At 37.5% G+C, this 17,454-nt stretch overlaps 2 protein-coding genes across 3 annotated transcripts in view; one reads left to right on the forward strand and one right to left on the reverse strand.

The window, feature by feature from the left end:
• Window positions 1–4,697, reverse strand: part of RIPPLY3 (ripply transcriptional repressor 3) — an 18,434-nt gene extending 13,737 nt beyond the window's left edge. Inside the window, exon 1 of the mRNA XM_014937997.1 lies at window positions 4,607–4,697. Coding sequence (XP_014793483.1) covers window positions 4,607–4,697 — 91 coding nt within the window. The remainder of the gene's footprint in view (window positions 1–4,606) is intronic.
• HLCS (holocarboxylase synthetase (biotin-(proprionyl-CoA-carboxylase (ATP-hydrolysing)) ligase)) overlaps window positions 40–17,454 on the forward strand; it is a 121,825-nt gene continuing 104,410 nt past the window's right edge. Inside the window, exons 1-5 of one of the 2 annotated variants that reach the window (XM_014938222.1) lie at window positions 40–162; window positions 3,332–3,484; window positions 6,883–7,045; window positions 9,439–10,382; window positions 13,692–13,874. In XM_014938222.1, the coding sequence (XP_014793708.1) occupies window positions 6,994–7,045; window positions 9,439–10,382; window positions 13,692–13,874 (1,179 nt within the window). In that variant the 5' untranslated portion in view covers window positions 40–162; window positions 3,332–3,484; window positions 6,883–6,993. The remainder of the gene's footprint in view (window positions 163–3,331; window positions 3,485–6,882; window positions 7,046–9,438; window positions 10,383–13,691; window positions 13,875–17,454) is intronic. The other variant, XM_014938223.1, reaches the window with a different exon arrangement.

Here is a 17,454-nt window from a genome sequence, read left to right on the forward strand (position 1 = left end):
GTGGCGGGTCCCGGGATCGGTGGTTGCGGGGTTTGGGGGCTGCAGTTTCGGCTTCTCTCCCGGCGTGTGTGACAGCGGGCTGGCTTGTCAGCGGCGGGCTGGGGCGTGCGGGTGAAAAAGTAACGGGTGTCGCTTCCCAGGCCTGTCACAGGCAAGGCTTCGGTAAGACACACGGAGAAAATCTTGCTGGAGTTGTCCTTAGTTACCCCTCTTTTCACTACTGTGCCTTGTCGGCTCGGGGAGCGGGCTGAGGAGTGTTTTTTTTACTATATGCGGCGTTTTTTACTGTATACATGTATAGTAAGTGCAGTTATGGCAATAGGGAGCGCTTGGCTGGGAGGACTTGGTAGTATTTCCATATTAGTAACGTATTTCCAACACGTGGAAAGCTTTGCTCTAAAAATATTTACCGTGTTTGTGCATTCGAGACTCGTGTCAGAGATTTAAAATGTAGCTGAATCGGTAATAGGAGCCCGAGATGAGGTTTTCTTAGGGAGACATGCATGCTTCTCCCGGTACAAAACATTGTCTCAAGAGAATGGAGAATGACACAAAAAAAAAAATCACATCTGTGAAAATCGCTTTTTTTTGCGAATGGACAGTGAGAGAGGAGGGTGGGGGGAGGCCGTGGTTGCCCATGACAGTGGAAAAATACTGTGTCTGAGCACGTTTCCCTTGGCCGTCTCCTGGAGTAAAACTGAAAGTGAGCTGGCTTCTGGCTTTCAGGTTTAGGGCTGGAACTCCTCTGGCACCCCCCTGAAATCATCTGAATTCTCAAAATTCATGTTGGATTTGTCCAAACTTGTCACTAAAGACTAGAATTGAATCCTCTCGATTAGACTAGAAGCTTCTTGATCACTCCTTTTTGCTGATGTTTATATGTGTGTTTGTGGAAATTATTTCAGTTGTCACAGGTTTGACTTGAATGGCTGTTATTGAAACACATTTATGAAAGATAAGGATGACTAGGTGCTACTCCTCAAGAAGCAGAGAAGCTTTTCATATATTCAGTGGCTAAAGAGGATGTTTTCAGTGCAGTGAAAATAAGATCAGAAATGCTAATGAAGCTTGTTCAAAACCAGTCTTTTTGCTGTCTAATGAGCAGATTATTTCACACTTAAAAGCAATGGTGACAATCTCAGAGTCTGTCCCAGGAAAGTTAAGTATTTTATTCATGTTTTGATAAAGATCTTAAGCCCCAAACCAAACGATTGTCCATGTGTTTAGAGGAGGTCTGCCCCAATTTGCCCGGATTATTGTTTTGTAAATCGTATTTCAACTAATTTATATTGTTCTTTGCTCCACTTCTGCCCATTTCTGAAATAGCTTCTCCCCAGTCCTTGCACAGTAAGCACATTTTTTTTCTGTCTGCAATGTTATGCATGCAGACTGACTTTATAAGCTTGTCAGTTTATTTGTGTTTATTGGGAGTTGAGAAGCCCTCTAGGGAACTGTAGTTTGACATAACGTCAGCTCTGTTGATCAAAATATATTTGTCTCTTAAAAAATATGTATTGAAAGTTACTGGTTGCATTTGACTCTCAGAATCCCTGTGGAAGATGCCTGCCACGCTGAACTTTGGTAGTGTGCCATATAAGGGCTCTGACCCGGCTGCTTTAAAGACAGAGGCCGCATCTCTGTGGAACTCTCTACATCATCTGTGAACACTGTGAAAAGGAAAACGTTAACTAGCATGCTTTTATGGTTTCTAGAAAACTTGCTTTTTGAGTCGGTATAACTGCCTCTGGCCTGCGATCTTAAGATAAGATATCAGCAAGCTGTAAATGGTAACCTGTAAAGCTTTTTATTTGATCTTTAATCAAGTTGGATGCTTAAGATAATATAAAGCTTCATTAGTTCAGTTCACTTTCCTGTGGAAGGTAGCAATGGTTACGCTTGCAGTTTGCACAGTGAAGCTGGTTGGGTTGGGAAGCTATCCCCATAGACTTAGCATCGTGCAGCTTCATTTTAGATATGGAACGATCCACACTAAATGTGTACTATAGGGAAATTCTGTTATGGTTCCACATAAACTCACTGAAGGTGTGTGAAACATGTTTGTAGTATAGTGGTAGCAAAATACCTGTTTCTAATGTTTGCCACTTCTAAAATATGGCAGAAAAAAATTAAGTTTAATACAATATTACATAAAAGTTGATGTAATATGGTATGGGAACAGATTATGTATTGAGAAGCTTTGAGGTTCTTAAAACTGTTCTTTAATCTACTGATTCTAGCTATTGAGCTTTATTTGCTTGTTTGAGAGGTCAAGAGGAGGAACAATTTTTATAATTTGATGAAGAAAATGTTTGTCCAGTGGTCTGTTAAGTGAACAGGATACCTTATTCAGAATAAATTTTTCCATGGGTTATTTCTTTAAACTTGGATTTGCATACAGAATAAATAATTTTGGTGTAAATGCATGATATTTAATATATTATAAATAAATGCAATATATTTAATATATTAAAACAAAAAAAAAGTACCCTCTCCTTTTATTGAAAATATTTTTAAAGATTTTTCAAACAACTTTTTAAAGTATTTGTCCCGATGATGTACCTTTCCATAAAATATAGCTGGCTTTACAGAGGAAGTCCTGAAACCCTGTAAATTAGGTGTAAAAATTTGACTTGTCTATTATGTAGTTCGTGGGTCACTTGTGGCCCACAGGTTGGTTGGTCTTTTGGCAGATGGGTGTAGAGACAGTGTATATGATTTAGCAGCGGGGCTGGGTGTTTCCTGGAGGATTGTTACCCAACTAGAATAAATGCCACCTGGATTGCCCTCCAGTTAGAGGGGCTGTGGGGACTGACCAGGCATGTTGGATATTGTGACGGCTTTCTTGGTCCCTGCCAAGTAGCAGACAGTACCCTTCAGCCACCAGACCTGAGGCATCAGGGCCCATGGGGTTGTGTAGTCAGGGGAGAAGAGGAAAGGAAGGAAGGAAGAGGCAGAGTGAACTGCAGTGTGAATGGGAGAGGAGGATCAGGTTGAATGAGGGATGTTGCCAGTGGCCCACAACAGTCACAGTGCCCATGGCACAGTGGTCTTGTGGCCCACTTACTTGTGCACTCCTCCTGTAAAGCTGAAAGCTGGAGTCTGAATTGGCTTAAAAGCTTGGGTTGCACTTTTGGTTTTACTTCTGATGTCTTCCTGCTTAATGGTTCAGACCTTTACCCCTTTTTTTCCTCATGGGGAAAACAAAATGATAGAGACCCGTCATGTAAGGCAGAAGGGTCATATTCAAATTTAGGCTGGGGATAATTTAAGAATGAATTATTAAATCAGATCCTTGCTATACAGATTTACTTTTCTTTCCTGTCTCTTTCAGTTCCTTGATGACTTAAACAGATGGAGTCTGCTTCTCATTTCTCCTTTTATTTACCCTGATAAGTTACTTAAAGCAGAACATATAGCTTTTGTGACAGAAAGCATTTCAGCTCAGACAGATAACTTGCAGAAAGTACCTGGCTCTTCAAAAGAGGTAAGTAGTTCTCTTTGTTTCTTCCATAGAAAGTAGTATGGATGGGTATAAACCTAAAATGCTTGAAGGAAAGAAAATCAATGGCAGATAGATTTTTATTTTTTTTTTTAATTATTTTTTTTTTAATGTTTATACTGTTAATTGGAATAAAAAAGGTAATATTTTCATTAAAATGAATCACTGTTAATAGTCTAGTTCTGTTTTATGCTTCAAATAAACCCATGGACATCTTACTGAGATTTTTTTTTTAGAAGCACACATCTGGCTGTGGATGGGAACTGCAGAATACCTTTGTGGCTTTGGATAAGGCATGTATGGTTAGATATACTGAATAGGAAAAAAATGCTTGAGAGCTGTCATACTAAGGCAGATCAGAAATATGTTTAGCTCAGTATCCTGTCTCTGATACTAGCTGAAACACATGCCTCAGAATACACAAAGTAAACGTATGTTAAGATTTCTAAAAAGTTCTTCAAGCCTCCAGCCAAGTGGTTGTCAAAAGTTGTAATTGAAATAGAAGTTTCTCTTGGATGCTTCCTTTCCTTGTGATTTATAAGTACAAGTTAAAGTATTATACGTTTGAATAATTTTGTCAGTCTGCAGAACTAAGGCCAAAGTCAAGCTTATAATCTCTTTGATTTTCTGTAACATGCAATGGGAATATGGCAATACTTCTTGGTTAGAATTTTATAAATTGTGTTTGCCTTTTAATGCTTAATACTTGCAAAATGTTTTTGAGAAATCCAAAGATATAAATTAAACTAGTACTGAAATCCTTATGGCAAGCATACTTACAAAATGTTCATGCCCTAGATACTTAGGAATCTAAAAAGTGCCTTCTCCACTACTGTATTGAAAATGTGAAGATACGGATTTAAAAGATGATGTTCTAAAGCTTTAGATATTGAATATATAGCATCTCTAAGCAGATGATGCATAAAAATAATATCTAGACCCTATCAAAACTTACTATGAACTTGAGAGAATGTCTCTCTTCCCTAAATTTTCTTGATTTTATAACTTTTTTTGTCACATGAGGGATACTTGCTGCCTAGACATCTCAGCTTGGGTGCAGATCTGAAGGGGGAGAAAGGTTGCAACCCAAAGCAAAGAGAAACTTACCTTGCAGGGATGAAAATTCTTCTAAGCCATACAGATTGTCATAGTTCCTTCTTAAGGCAGTCAGTTGTTGTGTGTGCTGTATGCTCTCCATAGTGAAGAGGACAGAATGGACCTCACTGCCTACTGGAAAGAGGAGAAATGGAAAGACACACATGCTTGGGTATCTCTGGGTAGGCAGTAATAAAACATCTGGCCTGGTCGCTGGGGTACCATAAAATTGACAGAGCCCTACCATTAAAGAGGCTATGCCACAAGCTAGGATCACCACCTGGGGCCAGTTGATAACGTGTCCTCCTGAATGGCCCCTGTGTAGCACCCTAAAGGGCCATCTGTCATCCTTGCTTTTTGGCATCAGATTTCAAGCTCCTTTTTGGAGTTTAAGGAAACCTGTCACATACACAGGTGCTTGCGGCCTGTTCGTTTCCCTGGATGAGGAACATATATTTTCCAGGCCACTTATTCTGGGAGATGATCCAGGAGTCCTCTGCTGGAGTGAACATTAAGAGCAAAGTGGTTGGTAAATAGACTTATCTAACCTGAGTGCAGGAACAGGAGGACAGATTGGGAATGGGCACAATTCCAGACTTGTGCCTGCAATCAAATGTGTAGTGCCTTTGCCTTCCATGGAGGCCTCTCAATTCTAGAACAGAGCATACTTTTGGAGCATGTTAATCTTTGCCCTCTGGAGGAATGATGTCCAGGTGAAGTGCTGAATCAGGCAAAATCATTAGGTCCATGGAGTTCAGAGTGTGAGGACTGGAGGCACTGAAAGCTTGTTGAGAACTCAGACTTTTTCTGCTGAAGTCTTCTGACCCTGTTTCCATTGGCTTCATGTTTCCTTTGAGCACCCAGGAAGTAGCTACATTAGCTGGTTTCTAATTTTTTTTTTGTTGCCTTCAATATAATACTCTGAAATCTGCTTTGTCTCCCAGTATTTGGAACAAATTACATGGCAAAGGCTAATTTATTTTTTTAGGTCATGAAAACAGATGGTGCTTCCTTGTTTCTAAAAATGCCCTCATAGGAGAACAATTGGTTTGTGTATCCTATAAAGAATAAAGGCTGTGGTATCATTCACACGATTATTACTGAAATTGCATGCCATGGTTGGTTTTTGTTTTCAGAATTTACTCTTAAATCACTGTGTTTATCAATTGTCTGCTTATTGTTTTGTTAAGTACATTTGTTTTATAAACATAAGGTTTAAAAGTGGTCCTGTTCAGTTATGAGTCAGTATATGGTTTTGTAGTCTTTATTCATGTGCCTGCCTTTCAGAAGGAAACCAAAACTTTCTTCACTTTTTTTCCACCTTATGGCTTTCATAGTTAAACTTGAAACTTGTTCTTCAAGATGATAGTTCTGTGTAGTTTGGCTTTAAAAAACTGTCTTGAAGAAAACAAAACCAACTGCATCACTTTCATAATGTTTCCTTTCTGGAAAATGGAATTTTTGATGTAAATAAGCAGCTTGAATCTTCCATGTTTAGTTAATGTTTCTGGTAGTAACTGTGTGCTTTTATTATACCCTAGTTGTTTACTTCTGCTTCTTTTACCAGCATTCAGTTTAGAATTTGTACTAAAATACATGTCTTGGAAATAAAGAAAAATGGAGTTTTATTTATAGAATGTGATAATGCTCTCCTGCCATTTTGTGTGTTACTTGAAGCTTTTGTAGCCTTCATGTTTGGGAAATATGTATTTCTACTCTCAATTTGCTTTCATCAATCAGTGTGGTTGATGTTTTGTTTACCTCTCTCAGGACTGAATCTTGTTGCAGTTATTGCTTGCTACATCACCCTTCCTCAGTAGGTTTTTTTTGGTTGTATTCAGTCTCATACATTGACCTTTGTAGTCATAAAGGGTGCACTTTTGTGTGAAAGGAGCTGTCAACTGGAAATCTTCTCTAGCTGAGATGTGTTGCCTCATGATACTCTTAATGTAGTAAACACATCAGGCATCACAGAAACAAGCCTTAACAGTGATTCTGCCAATTTAGTGTTTTATGATCCCAATAACTACACACTATTTTATTATTTTTTTTTCTAAGTACTTTCTTTAACGTTACTTCCAGTCCTTGGCTTTGCCAGTTGTCCCATTTTGGTTTGATACTCTCCTTCTGTTGGCTCTTCCTACTGTTTTGCTACTTTTTAATAGCAAAATCCTTCGGGAAGGAAGGGCAGTTTTATTTGCAGTTCTTGCAATTCATAATACTGTTGGTATTTTGATATTTTTCTGTAAGCTTTTCAAACTGAAAGACATGCGTATGCTTTATTCTAGATTGTGAAGTGGTCAGACTATTGTTCACCATTGGCCTATAAACCTGGTGAGCCTTATAAGTTAATTGCTGAAGCAAGCATAGATAATTTTAGTAGCCTTGGAATAGCATTTATGGAAGACAGGCTTCAAATGGATAATGGAATGGTGCCACACAAGATTGTTTGTAAGTATCTTCACAAATTGTGTTTAATGGTAGAACATGGTTTTTTATAGTTATTTTAGGACTGTGCATATTGTCTTATAACTATGTAAAAACCCATGCTTTTATTTTGGCACGATGTTTTCTTCTTGCTGTCATTCTAGGTTTTTTCAGATTTTAAATGAAAGTGTATTCAATGCTAAACATAGGTTGAGAACAATTGCTGTTACTTGAGCATCTTAATCCTTTAGGTTACTGAGAGAAGAGCTCATAGATGCCTTCGAAACAGGGAGAAGGATAATCAGGGGAAGGAGGGTGATGTCATTGCTAGTTGAATTTTGAGTTTGTGGTGGAGGGTTTATTTCTTTATGGGGTGATATTAATGATATCAGAATTACGAACTATTGTGTCCTCATTAATTTAATAGTTGAAACTAAGGCAGGAAGGTTCACAGCTAATCCTACAGAGAGAAGGAAGTAGTCGTGATTGCACTTATAATACCATTCTTAAATAGAATTGTTTGCGCTGTGGAAATTCCAAGCTTCATCTCCTTTTCCTGCATGAGATTTGAACTTCTTTTTTTCCAGCACTATTCTAAAAGGGCCATAATATGCAGTCTGTAGGGTACTGTAGAGTAGTGGGGTCTTGGGGAAGTAGAGCCACACTTTTGAGTGTGTGTGTTCATCAACAGTCTCATTTCTTCCTGCCTATCTGCATCTTCTAAGCTATGTTGATAAAACTGGGGGGTCACCTAGAATAATAAAATAATCATTTGGCCTACAAAAAAATTCCTCCCTGTCTTTCTCCCTCCCCCGCACCAAAAAAAAGGGGTTAATTTTTTTGTTTGTTTTGGCTTGTTTGTGTTTGGTGGCGGGTTTTTTCTTCATTTATTTGGTCTTTTATGTAAGTCATAAGTGTATTCACAGAAGCCAGGGAATGGCAAAATGGAGTACAGTTAGCTAGGGTGCAAAAGGGTAGGAATATGCTCACAAATTTGTCTGATGTGAAATTCTGTCCCTTGGTGCTGTTCTGCAAAAATATTTACACAAGAAGGGGATGCAAGCTTGGAGAGTGCCCTGAGAGTGATTTACTTTTCAGAATGTTTTCTGGCTCATTTTGCTTCAGGTAGTGTGTGCATGCTAAAACTGCTCAGGAGAACAGGCTGATGGAGGCTGTTGATGGAATAGCATATAGACTGGTAGCTGTGAAGTTATGTTAGGATGTCAAAAAAATTTCTGCTTGAAATTTCTGCTCCAAAGGCAAAGGGGATGTAGTTTCAAGGGAATGCAAGTGTTGTTGAGTGAAGAAAGGGGCTGAACTTGCATCTGGTGTATTGTGTACCAGTTGACTATTTTGTTAATCAAGCTTCTCACTGAATTTCTTTGAGAAATGAGAAACAAAAACATAGTAAGTTTATTTTGCCTTGTGGAAGTGGAGAGAGATTCAGTAAAATTTTGCAGGCTTTGATTTGAAATATTTTCATGGCTCAGCAGCTGAAAAAAAATTACTTTGAGTATTTTTTTATCTCCTTTCTTATTTAGTTTGCTCTGCAAGTTTCATGCTGACAATTATCTTCTTTGCTCTTCTTTTCTCTCTTGTAGTTGCCAAAATATTTTTATCTTTGCGTTTCCATTCTTTTCAGGGGAAGAAACAGGAAGGTTTAACAATTCTTCCTATTTGCTGCTTTTCTCTTGGATTGTTAGCTCCCAAGTGTTGCTACAAATGGGTATTTCTGTGGACTGGAAGCAGTTCAGATTTTTTTTTACTCCCTCTAACTTGTGCCAAACTTTTATCTGCAGGATTCAGCAATGCAAGAGATATGGTTCAATGTCTCCATCTTACCCAATATCATCACTTTATTAGCTTATTTCAAAATAGTTTGTTGCAAAATAGCAGCAAGCAATTTTCCACCTTGCCCTCCTTAAGAGACCAGTATTTTTCCAAAGGTCCTTCCCTTGCTTCATTTTGTCCTTTTCTGGGGACAGAAAGACAAGCAAAATAAGCTGACATGGTGATGCATTTATAAGAACTTTCTCACCTTCTCATCCGTAGACTACTGTTCTGTTAAGAACATACCTGCATTATGTACAGTACCTGTCATGTTTTACTTTTGTGGAAATAACTTTTGCACTCACAATAAATGTTAGTTTGTTTAAATGTGCCCCGTAAACATCGAATGTGCTCTCAGTCAAACTTTCCTGAAGCAGAGAATCATTAGAGTAAATTACTTGTGTTATGAGTGCAAATTTATTATGAGTTTGTGGTTTGAGTTGGTGTGTCAAACACATTCTTAAATTCTTGTTATTATAGATGTTTTATACTGAAATTTAATCGGAATCCCACTATGATAGTGATATTTGTATCTTTTTCAATACTGCTTCGATAACCCCTTTTTTCTTGTTCTTTAACTATTCCAGCTGTCCATTTACAGGAATCTACCCTGAAGGAATTGGCACAGGTGGCACCATCTGTAAAAGAGCAAAGTGTAAGCAGTAAGAAAATGGATGAAATAACTCCTACTGCTACTTTTGGGACTACTGCTAAATCAGGTTTAGGAGTAGCTAAGCCTGCAGGACAAGATGAAGGGGAGAAACTCAAGCTAGAGAAAGAAAATGAGCATGAAGATGAATCCAACAGTCTATCTGACAAGGAGATAGGTTCTGGAGATCATCATCACTTGCATCTTTCCAGTTGTCGTGAGTGCTTGCAACTTGAAAACAGTACTATTGAATCGGTCAGATTTGCCTCTGCAGAAAACATTCCAGAACTTTCTGATGATAGCAAACTGGAAGCGAAGAATGATGACTCTCTAGCAAGAGGAATAAAGGGAGTAAACCTTACTGGGAAGCCCCCTAATATATTGATTTATCTTGGTTCTGAAACGGCAAAAGCGGAATTTGAGCAGGTAAAATCAATCCTTCAGGAATGCATTGATGTAGACAGCTACACCATCTACCAGCTCCGTGAGGAACAAGTTCTGAAAGATCCATGGATTGATAATTCACTGCTGTTGATCATTGCCACAGAGGAGCCTATTTCTGAGGAGAACCACAAACAATTTATGAAGTTTTTATCTACAGGTGGAAAGATTCTAGGGTTTTCTTCATCTTTTACATTTGACGGCATACAAATAAAGAAAAAGAACAAACTGAAGAAGACTGTTCGTGAACTAGTGGTCTCTAAAGCAGACAGCACTGAAATAAAGTTAAATCTTTTGGTCAGTGGCTGTATTTTTGAGGAAGTGATGAAGGAAGATACCAGCAAAGTGAAGACATTGAGTCGATTAAATAATGCTGATAAAGATATAGTTATTGTTCATCTGACTTACGGAGACAGTGGAGGAGAAGCCATTCTTTCTCAGGTACTGTGTATGCAGAAGCATTAATTTTCTCCTTGCTACATGATGTTGTGGTATGCTAAAAAATTTCACTTGTTCCCATTGCTTGCTCTTCGGCATGCTTGTCAAGGGGAGGTATAGATTGATGTCTGGGTACAAGGATTCCAAATGCAGAAAGATTTTCCCTTGATCCTCAAAAAGCTTAAGGAATGGTAGAGAACTGTCACTGCAGTTCCACTTGTGTGTTTTCACCGTGTAGGCATGCACATGTATATCACACAAAATTACAGTGAGTGGTAGAGAGCAGACTTGCATAGTAAGCAAGCGTCTTCAAGAGCAGAGCTATCCTTTTCTGCCTGCTACAAGTTTTGTGGTGATGCAACTGTGCATTTTGCAGATTTTGGGAGGTGGGAACAGGAAGACCAGAGTTGTTGGTGGACTCAAGGTGAAAGCTTATAATGACAAGATAAGAAAGAGACATCTTTACTAAAATATGAACTATAGTGGAACAGAGTCAGGAGAGGATGTAAAATAAACCTTGCAAGAAACCTGAAAGACGTCTTTTAAGGTTTAAGATTAAGGTAGTCAGCACTTTTAGAAATCTGACTATTGAATGAGAGTCCCAGCCTCTATTACTTGTTGCATGTGTTGTCTAGGAAAAGTTGCTATACAATTGTTGCTCGAGCGAGTTACTGCACAATAAAGGTTAGTCTCTGACTGCATTGAAGTGCTGTTGTTGATTTAGGTCTGTTGGTTCTTTTTTTGCTAGTACCACTACTGTTTCCTCAGTTATATGCTGTTTGTTTCTTAGTGTTGTGAATGAAGCAAACCATTTCATGGTTTCTTTAGCAGTGTTTTGATTAAGGCTAATTTCTGGATGGCTGTTAGGTTCATGATGTTGGCCTTGCTGTTCTGTCATTTAGAAAAGCCTTTATTCAACTGGAATGCATTTTTTTTTCTACTTACAATCAAAATTAAAATTTAAAAACTTGGTTTTTTGTTTTCTAAAAGTTAACATGTTTTCAGTCAGTAATATACACTCCTAATTGGTTTTTTTTGGGGGGGGGGGAGGAGGTGGGCAGGGAGATAATCTGGTCTCCTGGAAACTTGCTTTTGTTTACCGATTCTTCCCTCATGCTTTAACCTTTTAAGTGTTTAACATTCTGCACCTAACAACTAGCTCAGAGCACCTGAGGGACAGAAGTGGGGGAGTATAGAATGAGTCAAAATCTTATTAATTCCACTTAATAATAATAATATCCTAGCAAATATGTACCTCTCCAGTGTTATAATATTGTGGTCTTTGTTTAATAAAAGCCAAAACCCAACAACCAAACAAAGCCCACACTCCCTCAAAAAGTTGGATAACAGTTAAGTTTGAGTGTTCATAATCTTTTTTTATTATTGTTACTCTCTGTTGTCTTGGGTAATGGGTGGGGAAGCTTCCATGAGTCTGTTAAGGTAAATTTTGGAGCTGATTATTTATATATTCACAGGTATCTGGCTAAGAGATACCATTAAGTTTATAAATTAAGTCTGTGCCCTAGAAGTATGTGTGTACCTAGGTGTATAACCTGGGCAATTAAGTCTAGAGAGACTTTAGCCATTTCTTAGTAAATCTTTTATAGTGAACCTGAAGGCAATGTACACATTTTGAGTTAGCCTCGGTAGGAGTAGAGGTAAACATTATGTTTTTTAGCATGGCTTCCACAATTATATTGCTTCCCTTATTCTGTCTGCTTTCAAGCAGCACATGAAGAAAGGCAGAGGAATATTTATTTACCAGTATTTAAGAAGGTGAGGAATATAATGGAGACACAGCTGAACAAACTTTATGAAAGATTCTAGGATCTATTTTTACCAATATTTTAGTTATAGGAGAACTTTCTCGGAAGCCCAGAGCACTCAGATTTAACCGCAGGTAGCATATACTCCTCTAGCAATTACATAATTCAGAAATATTCATCAGGTTTCTTAGAAGTGTTTTCCTCTCTTAAATTTATTGGATTGAATCGTCTAGCTTTTTGGAAACTTTTATACATAGTAGCATATTTATAGCTTTCTGTATAGCTTTGCCACCCGTGTGTTGTATGCTTGTACTAGAAAATTGATTAGATACTGTTGCTCTCCATTTCTGCAAGTTCCATGGTAAAACCTGCTTTGCTGTACCATTTAAATTCACACTTCTGCTGCAGTAAAACTTAATACTGCAGAGGTTTTCCCCAGAAAAAAGGCATTACAGTATAGCTTCAAAAGTCAGATTAAAAGGATTAGTGTGTCATTTTATAATTTTAAATGACTTCCAGTCTGGATTTGAAAAGTCTTATTGTTTTCTCCTTAGGGGACTGACGATGACATCAGCCATTAAATATTCTGTCACTGACTTGTTGTTTCCCTTTTTTCTGTACTCTTCTGTTTCTCCCCCTCGCCTTTTCAGTGTATTTCCTTGAATTTCAATAGTCAAACCTACATGAAAGATGAAGAACATCATTAAAATGTGCAAAATTGGAGAAATGAACAAAGATAATAGCTTGTGATTTTCATCACAATATGAATGTGCACATAGTAGCATACAAAGGCTTCTAAATATCTTGGAACATTTATATGAAAACCAAAACAAACAAAAAGCCACAAAAAACCCCACAAGACAAATGAAGAGGTCTAGAAGGGATTTTTTTTTTTCCTTCTGCACTGCATTTCTGCTTTTAAGCATCTGCTTCAGCCCTGAGAAGTGATTCTCTACAAAGTAGTATTCTAGGGTTCTTAGTTCTCTTTCAGACAGAAGCATTTATGTATCTACACTGATTACAACTTCGTTCATGTGACACAGTAGGGATTTGCTCAGCCTGTGTTCTACATATCTTATGCAACCTCTGATAAAGCTCTTCCATTGTTAATGTAGTTCTGCTCTTATACAAGCCAGAAATTGACCAATATTGCTGTTGGTTCTAGGTTGCTAGCAGACATGAAAAGCAGAAGGAGAAGTTTAACTTAATGAATAGAAGTTTGACCAAGTTCTCCAGGAGAAGACCAATTTATTAAGAACGGATATTTTGCATAGATTTTAGAGAAAATTGTAGTTTAGTGGCAACTGCGATCCCTGAATCAGAAACTATAAACATATAGGTATTCCCCAGTTAATTAGCATGATAAAGTCCTACTTGTATATATGATGAAGACATGAGAAACTCTTAAACTGTACTTATAACACTGGATAGTTCAGCAACCACAGTTAGGACAAAGCTACTTTTGGAACTGTTGTGCTTATCTCTCTCTCCCATGCTAAAACATGTAATAATTTTTTTCTTATTCCTTTTGCACATATCCTTCCAGGCACACTTGGAATTGGATATCAATTCTATGGATGTCCAAACTGAAGAGGATTTTAATTTGCTTAAGATAAGCAATACCAAGAGATATGAAGTTCTCAAGGAGATCCTGGTATCACTTGGCCTGAGTTGTGAATTAAGTGAAATTCCTACGTTAACACCTATTTACCTTCTCTCTTCTGATGAGGTAAGGCTTCTGCTTACATTTCAGATGACTGAAATTTACCTTAAAAGACAAAGTCAGTGTTAACTCAAATACATCTTGTCTCTTATGTGGCATTTTTTTGTTTGGAGAGGCTTACCCATGTATTACAGGTAAGCAAAAACTTTAATTTCTACTCTGTCCCTATTTTATTACCTGCTAGTAGTAGTTTTAAATTCAAGCATGGGGAAATTGTACAAGATTAACTTTTAAAATATATTTGCTGTATTTCTGTTAAGAACTTTTGTGCTTGTTTGCATGCTTCTGCACTATTAAAACACAAGGCTGTGGTAAGCTACAGAAAGAACTGATTTAAAATACAGGATTTGCTTTTATTTTAAAATGAGGTAGAAAGTTCTGTTTAGGCTGACAACAAATTATAGAGAATGGTGTGGCAAACCAAAACTGCAAGACCTCAGTGAATAGTCAAGAGTGTGTAATTCCACAATGAAGAGCTTTATTCCTGAGGATGTTGTAATATTTCCTGGACATGGAATAGCTTCTTGTAACTCAGTCGTCTGACTATTCTGGACTTCTAAATTTGAGACATTGCTATGGAGAAATGTGAAGAGCATATAAATCAGTAATTTTAGCTTTTTTTTTTCTTTAAACATGAGAACCATATTGTATTGATCTGAAGGGATGAAGCAGGAGGTGATAAAAAAAGCAATACAGGCCACTCAGACTCTTTGAGGTTGTTGTTTCCAACCCATATACCACTGTCACTACTTCTTCTTAGCGTGCTTGTCTGATTCCTGCCCCTATTCTATACCACCCTTACATTAGCACAGAAGTGAGATGTCTGTCTTTTAGGGGAACTCAAGTATAGAAGCTTGTCCTTGGATACCTGTTTCCAGCAGTATTATATATAGCATTCTTTTTGGGCTACAGGATCAATAAGTGAACAAATTGACATGTTTCAGTTGAATGTTTTTAAGTAACTTGGATGATATTTTAGATTTAGATTGTACTTTTCAGAACACTGTGCATTAATCTGGAAGGTGGGTGTGGTAAGCACTGTACACTTTATAAAGTGGAAATTTGTGGTACATGGCATTGTATGGCAGGCAGATTGGTAGCAGATCCTGGCAAACTGACTGAAATACTATTAGTAGGTGTATCTATAAAATCAAATCTGCATTCGTTTTCCATGTCTCTGGAGATAGTGCCAAAACTGCTGGTGCATTGAGTAATGCCCTCATATAGCAACTTGGGTTGGATGTAGCAATTGATAAAAATTGGGCAAAATGCAGAGGTTTGTTTTTTTTTTTTTAATTCCCTGAGATTGATTGCCCTTTTCTGTGTGCCAAACACTGCCAGATCCATCTCCACTTCACCGTGGTGAAAAGACTATTGGAAGTCCTTCTATCCAGCTGTCTGCTTGAAGCAGGGCAGTTACTAACACTAAGTCAGGTCAGCCATGCCCTTTGGTTTAATCTTGAAAACCTCCAGGGGTGTGTGCTACAACCTGTCTGTATAACCTGTTCCAGTGCTGTTGTACCATTGTAGTGATTATTTTTTTTTTCATGATGTCCAGCCTGAGCCTCTCAAGCTGCAGTTTATGGCTGTTCATGGTTTATTATATTATCTGGCACTACTGAGAAGCATTTGGCTAAGTCACTCTTTTAACTCTCTTAAGTAGTTACAGATTGTTATTAAATCACCCCTTAGTCTTTTCTTTGCCAAACTGAATGAACCCAGCTTCCTCATCCTCTTCCTATAGATGTGTTGTACCTTTAACCCCTTTGTGGTTGCTTTCCAAGGAATCCTAGCTAGCAATTCCTTGCATAAGCTGAAATCTGCTTTCCCAAGACCAAACTCTGCTGCTTCCCGTCTCAGCCTTCCTGCACATCTTGGGTTCTGACAATTGCTACAGCCAATGCTGCTGTCGGTGACCAAATCTGAAACAAGTTCTTCCCTGTCTGTGAGCAGTAAATGCATAAGAGTTGATTATCTTTTTGTGTGACAGATGCAGAAACAAACCTAAAAGCCATTCAGCCCTGTTGACTAATACTAAATGTGCTCTATACAGAAGATCAGGAGCTTATTGAACTCTTCCGTATTTTGTTCTCTCCCTTCACTCTTTTTTTTGATAATTGTTTCTTTCCTATTGCAATTTTCAAACATACCATGAATTTAAAAAGTTAGCTAATTTCTGTCCAAACTTGCCATCTAGTGGCATATTACAGGTTGCAAGCCATTTATTAAATGTATTTTTGCAATGTATACTGTATACTTAAAGTTTATATCAAAATTAGTTTTTAAATGTTGTTTTTCCACAGTTTTTTTTCCAAATGATAGTTTTTCTATGCTTATATGTGTAGTCATTGTTTCAGTGTCTTTTGTTTTAGTCATTACATGCTTCCAGAACATTCTGTGAAAAGAAGTTGCAACTTAAGTGTAAAAACTACAGTTAACAATGAAGAGACAGTATATTAAAATAAATAAGGAATATGTAACAGTTGAGCTTTCTTACATGTTATTTTTCTCCATACATCATGTTCTACATAGGTGTTTTTGCTCCCTTAGAAAGTAAGATGATACCAAAAGTGTATCTGGCAGGTGAATTATTTGAGGAATTAATTAAACTTCTTTAAGATCAGAGTGACTGCTGGAAATGGAGATGGAGGAAAACTGTCTTGCAAGCTTTAGTACTCACTAACGTCCTTCTTTTTTTTGTCACTTTGTATGAATAGTTTGTCCAGTACAGGTCACTGGAGTATTCTTTTCCTGAGAGATACTTATTGACAGCAAGTGGTTTTTGGATTATTTTCTTATGCATCCCTGTAATAAGAAATGCCATAATGAGTCAACCGATGATCAAGCAAGTTCAATGTCTTATTAGCAGTTGCCAATAGTAAATATTTTGGCAAAAATGGAAGAATGGCAAATGGTCTCATCCTTGTTTCTAAATTTGGCATTTCACTGATGATTTTCCCCCACAAGCTGGAGGTTACATCTGTACCATTATGTTTAAAACCCACTGGTGGACCCAACCTTGTCAGATTTTTGTAATTAATTTTAGAAACTATTAGCTCCTTTTGCTTATGTGGAAGAAGAAATATTTGATTTTCTTCTGCATTTTCTACTCCTTTAAGAAAAAGTGTAGATTTTTTTTTTGGTCAGTTTTTAAATCTCTAAGTTTAAAGTGTTAGTATGTTTATTTTTTTCTTTCTGATCTGTAAGCTTCAATTTACAGTAGATATGTACCCTCTTCTGTGTGATTTCCATGTTGTTTCTCTATGCCATCCCTTTTCCTCCTTTATCATTTCAGAACTTTAATTATCTCTGTTTTCTACTACATTGTGGTAGAAAATAAAACTTGTTCAACTTTATTTTATGAATAAATATCTTCTCCTGTCTTTTCTGCCTGCCATTCCTGAACAGTCTATGTCTTTTTGCATCATTGTTGTCATGCCATTAATAATCTCATCAAATCTATTAGGCTGATTGGTATCAATTTGATTATTAAGACATTCAGATCTTCCTGTTTACTCTGTAGGTCTTGGAACATGCCTTTGTAATGTAATTTTTAGCTGCTTTGGGGCATGGAGATGGGCTTTTT

Source organism: Calidris pugnax, unplaced genomic scaffold (genome assembly GCF_001431845.1).
Source record: "Calidris pugnax isolate Ruff unplaced genomic scaffold, ASM143184v1 scaffold25, whole genome shotgun sequence".
Lineage (NCBI taxonomy): Eukaryota > Metazoa > Chordata > Aves > Charadriiformes > Scolopacidae > Calidris > Calidris pugnax.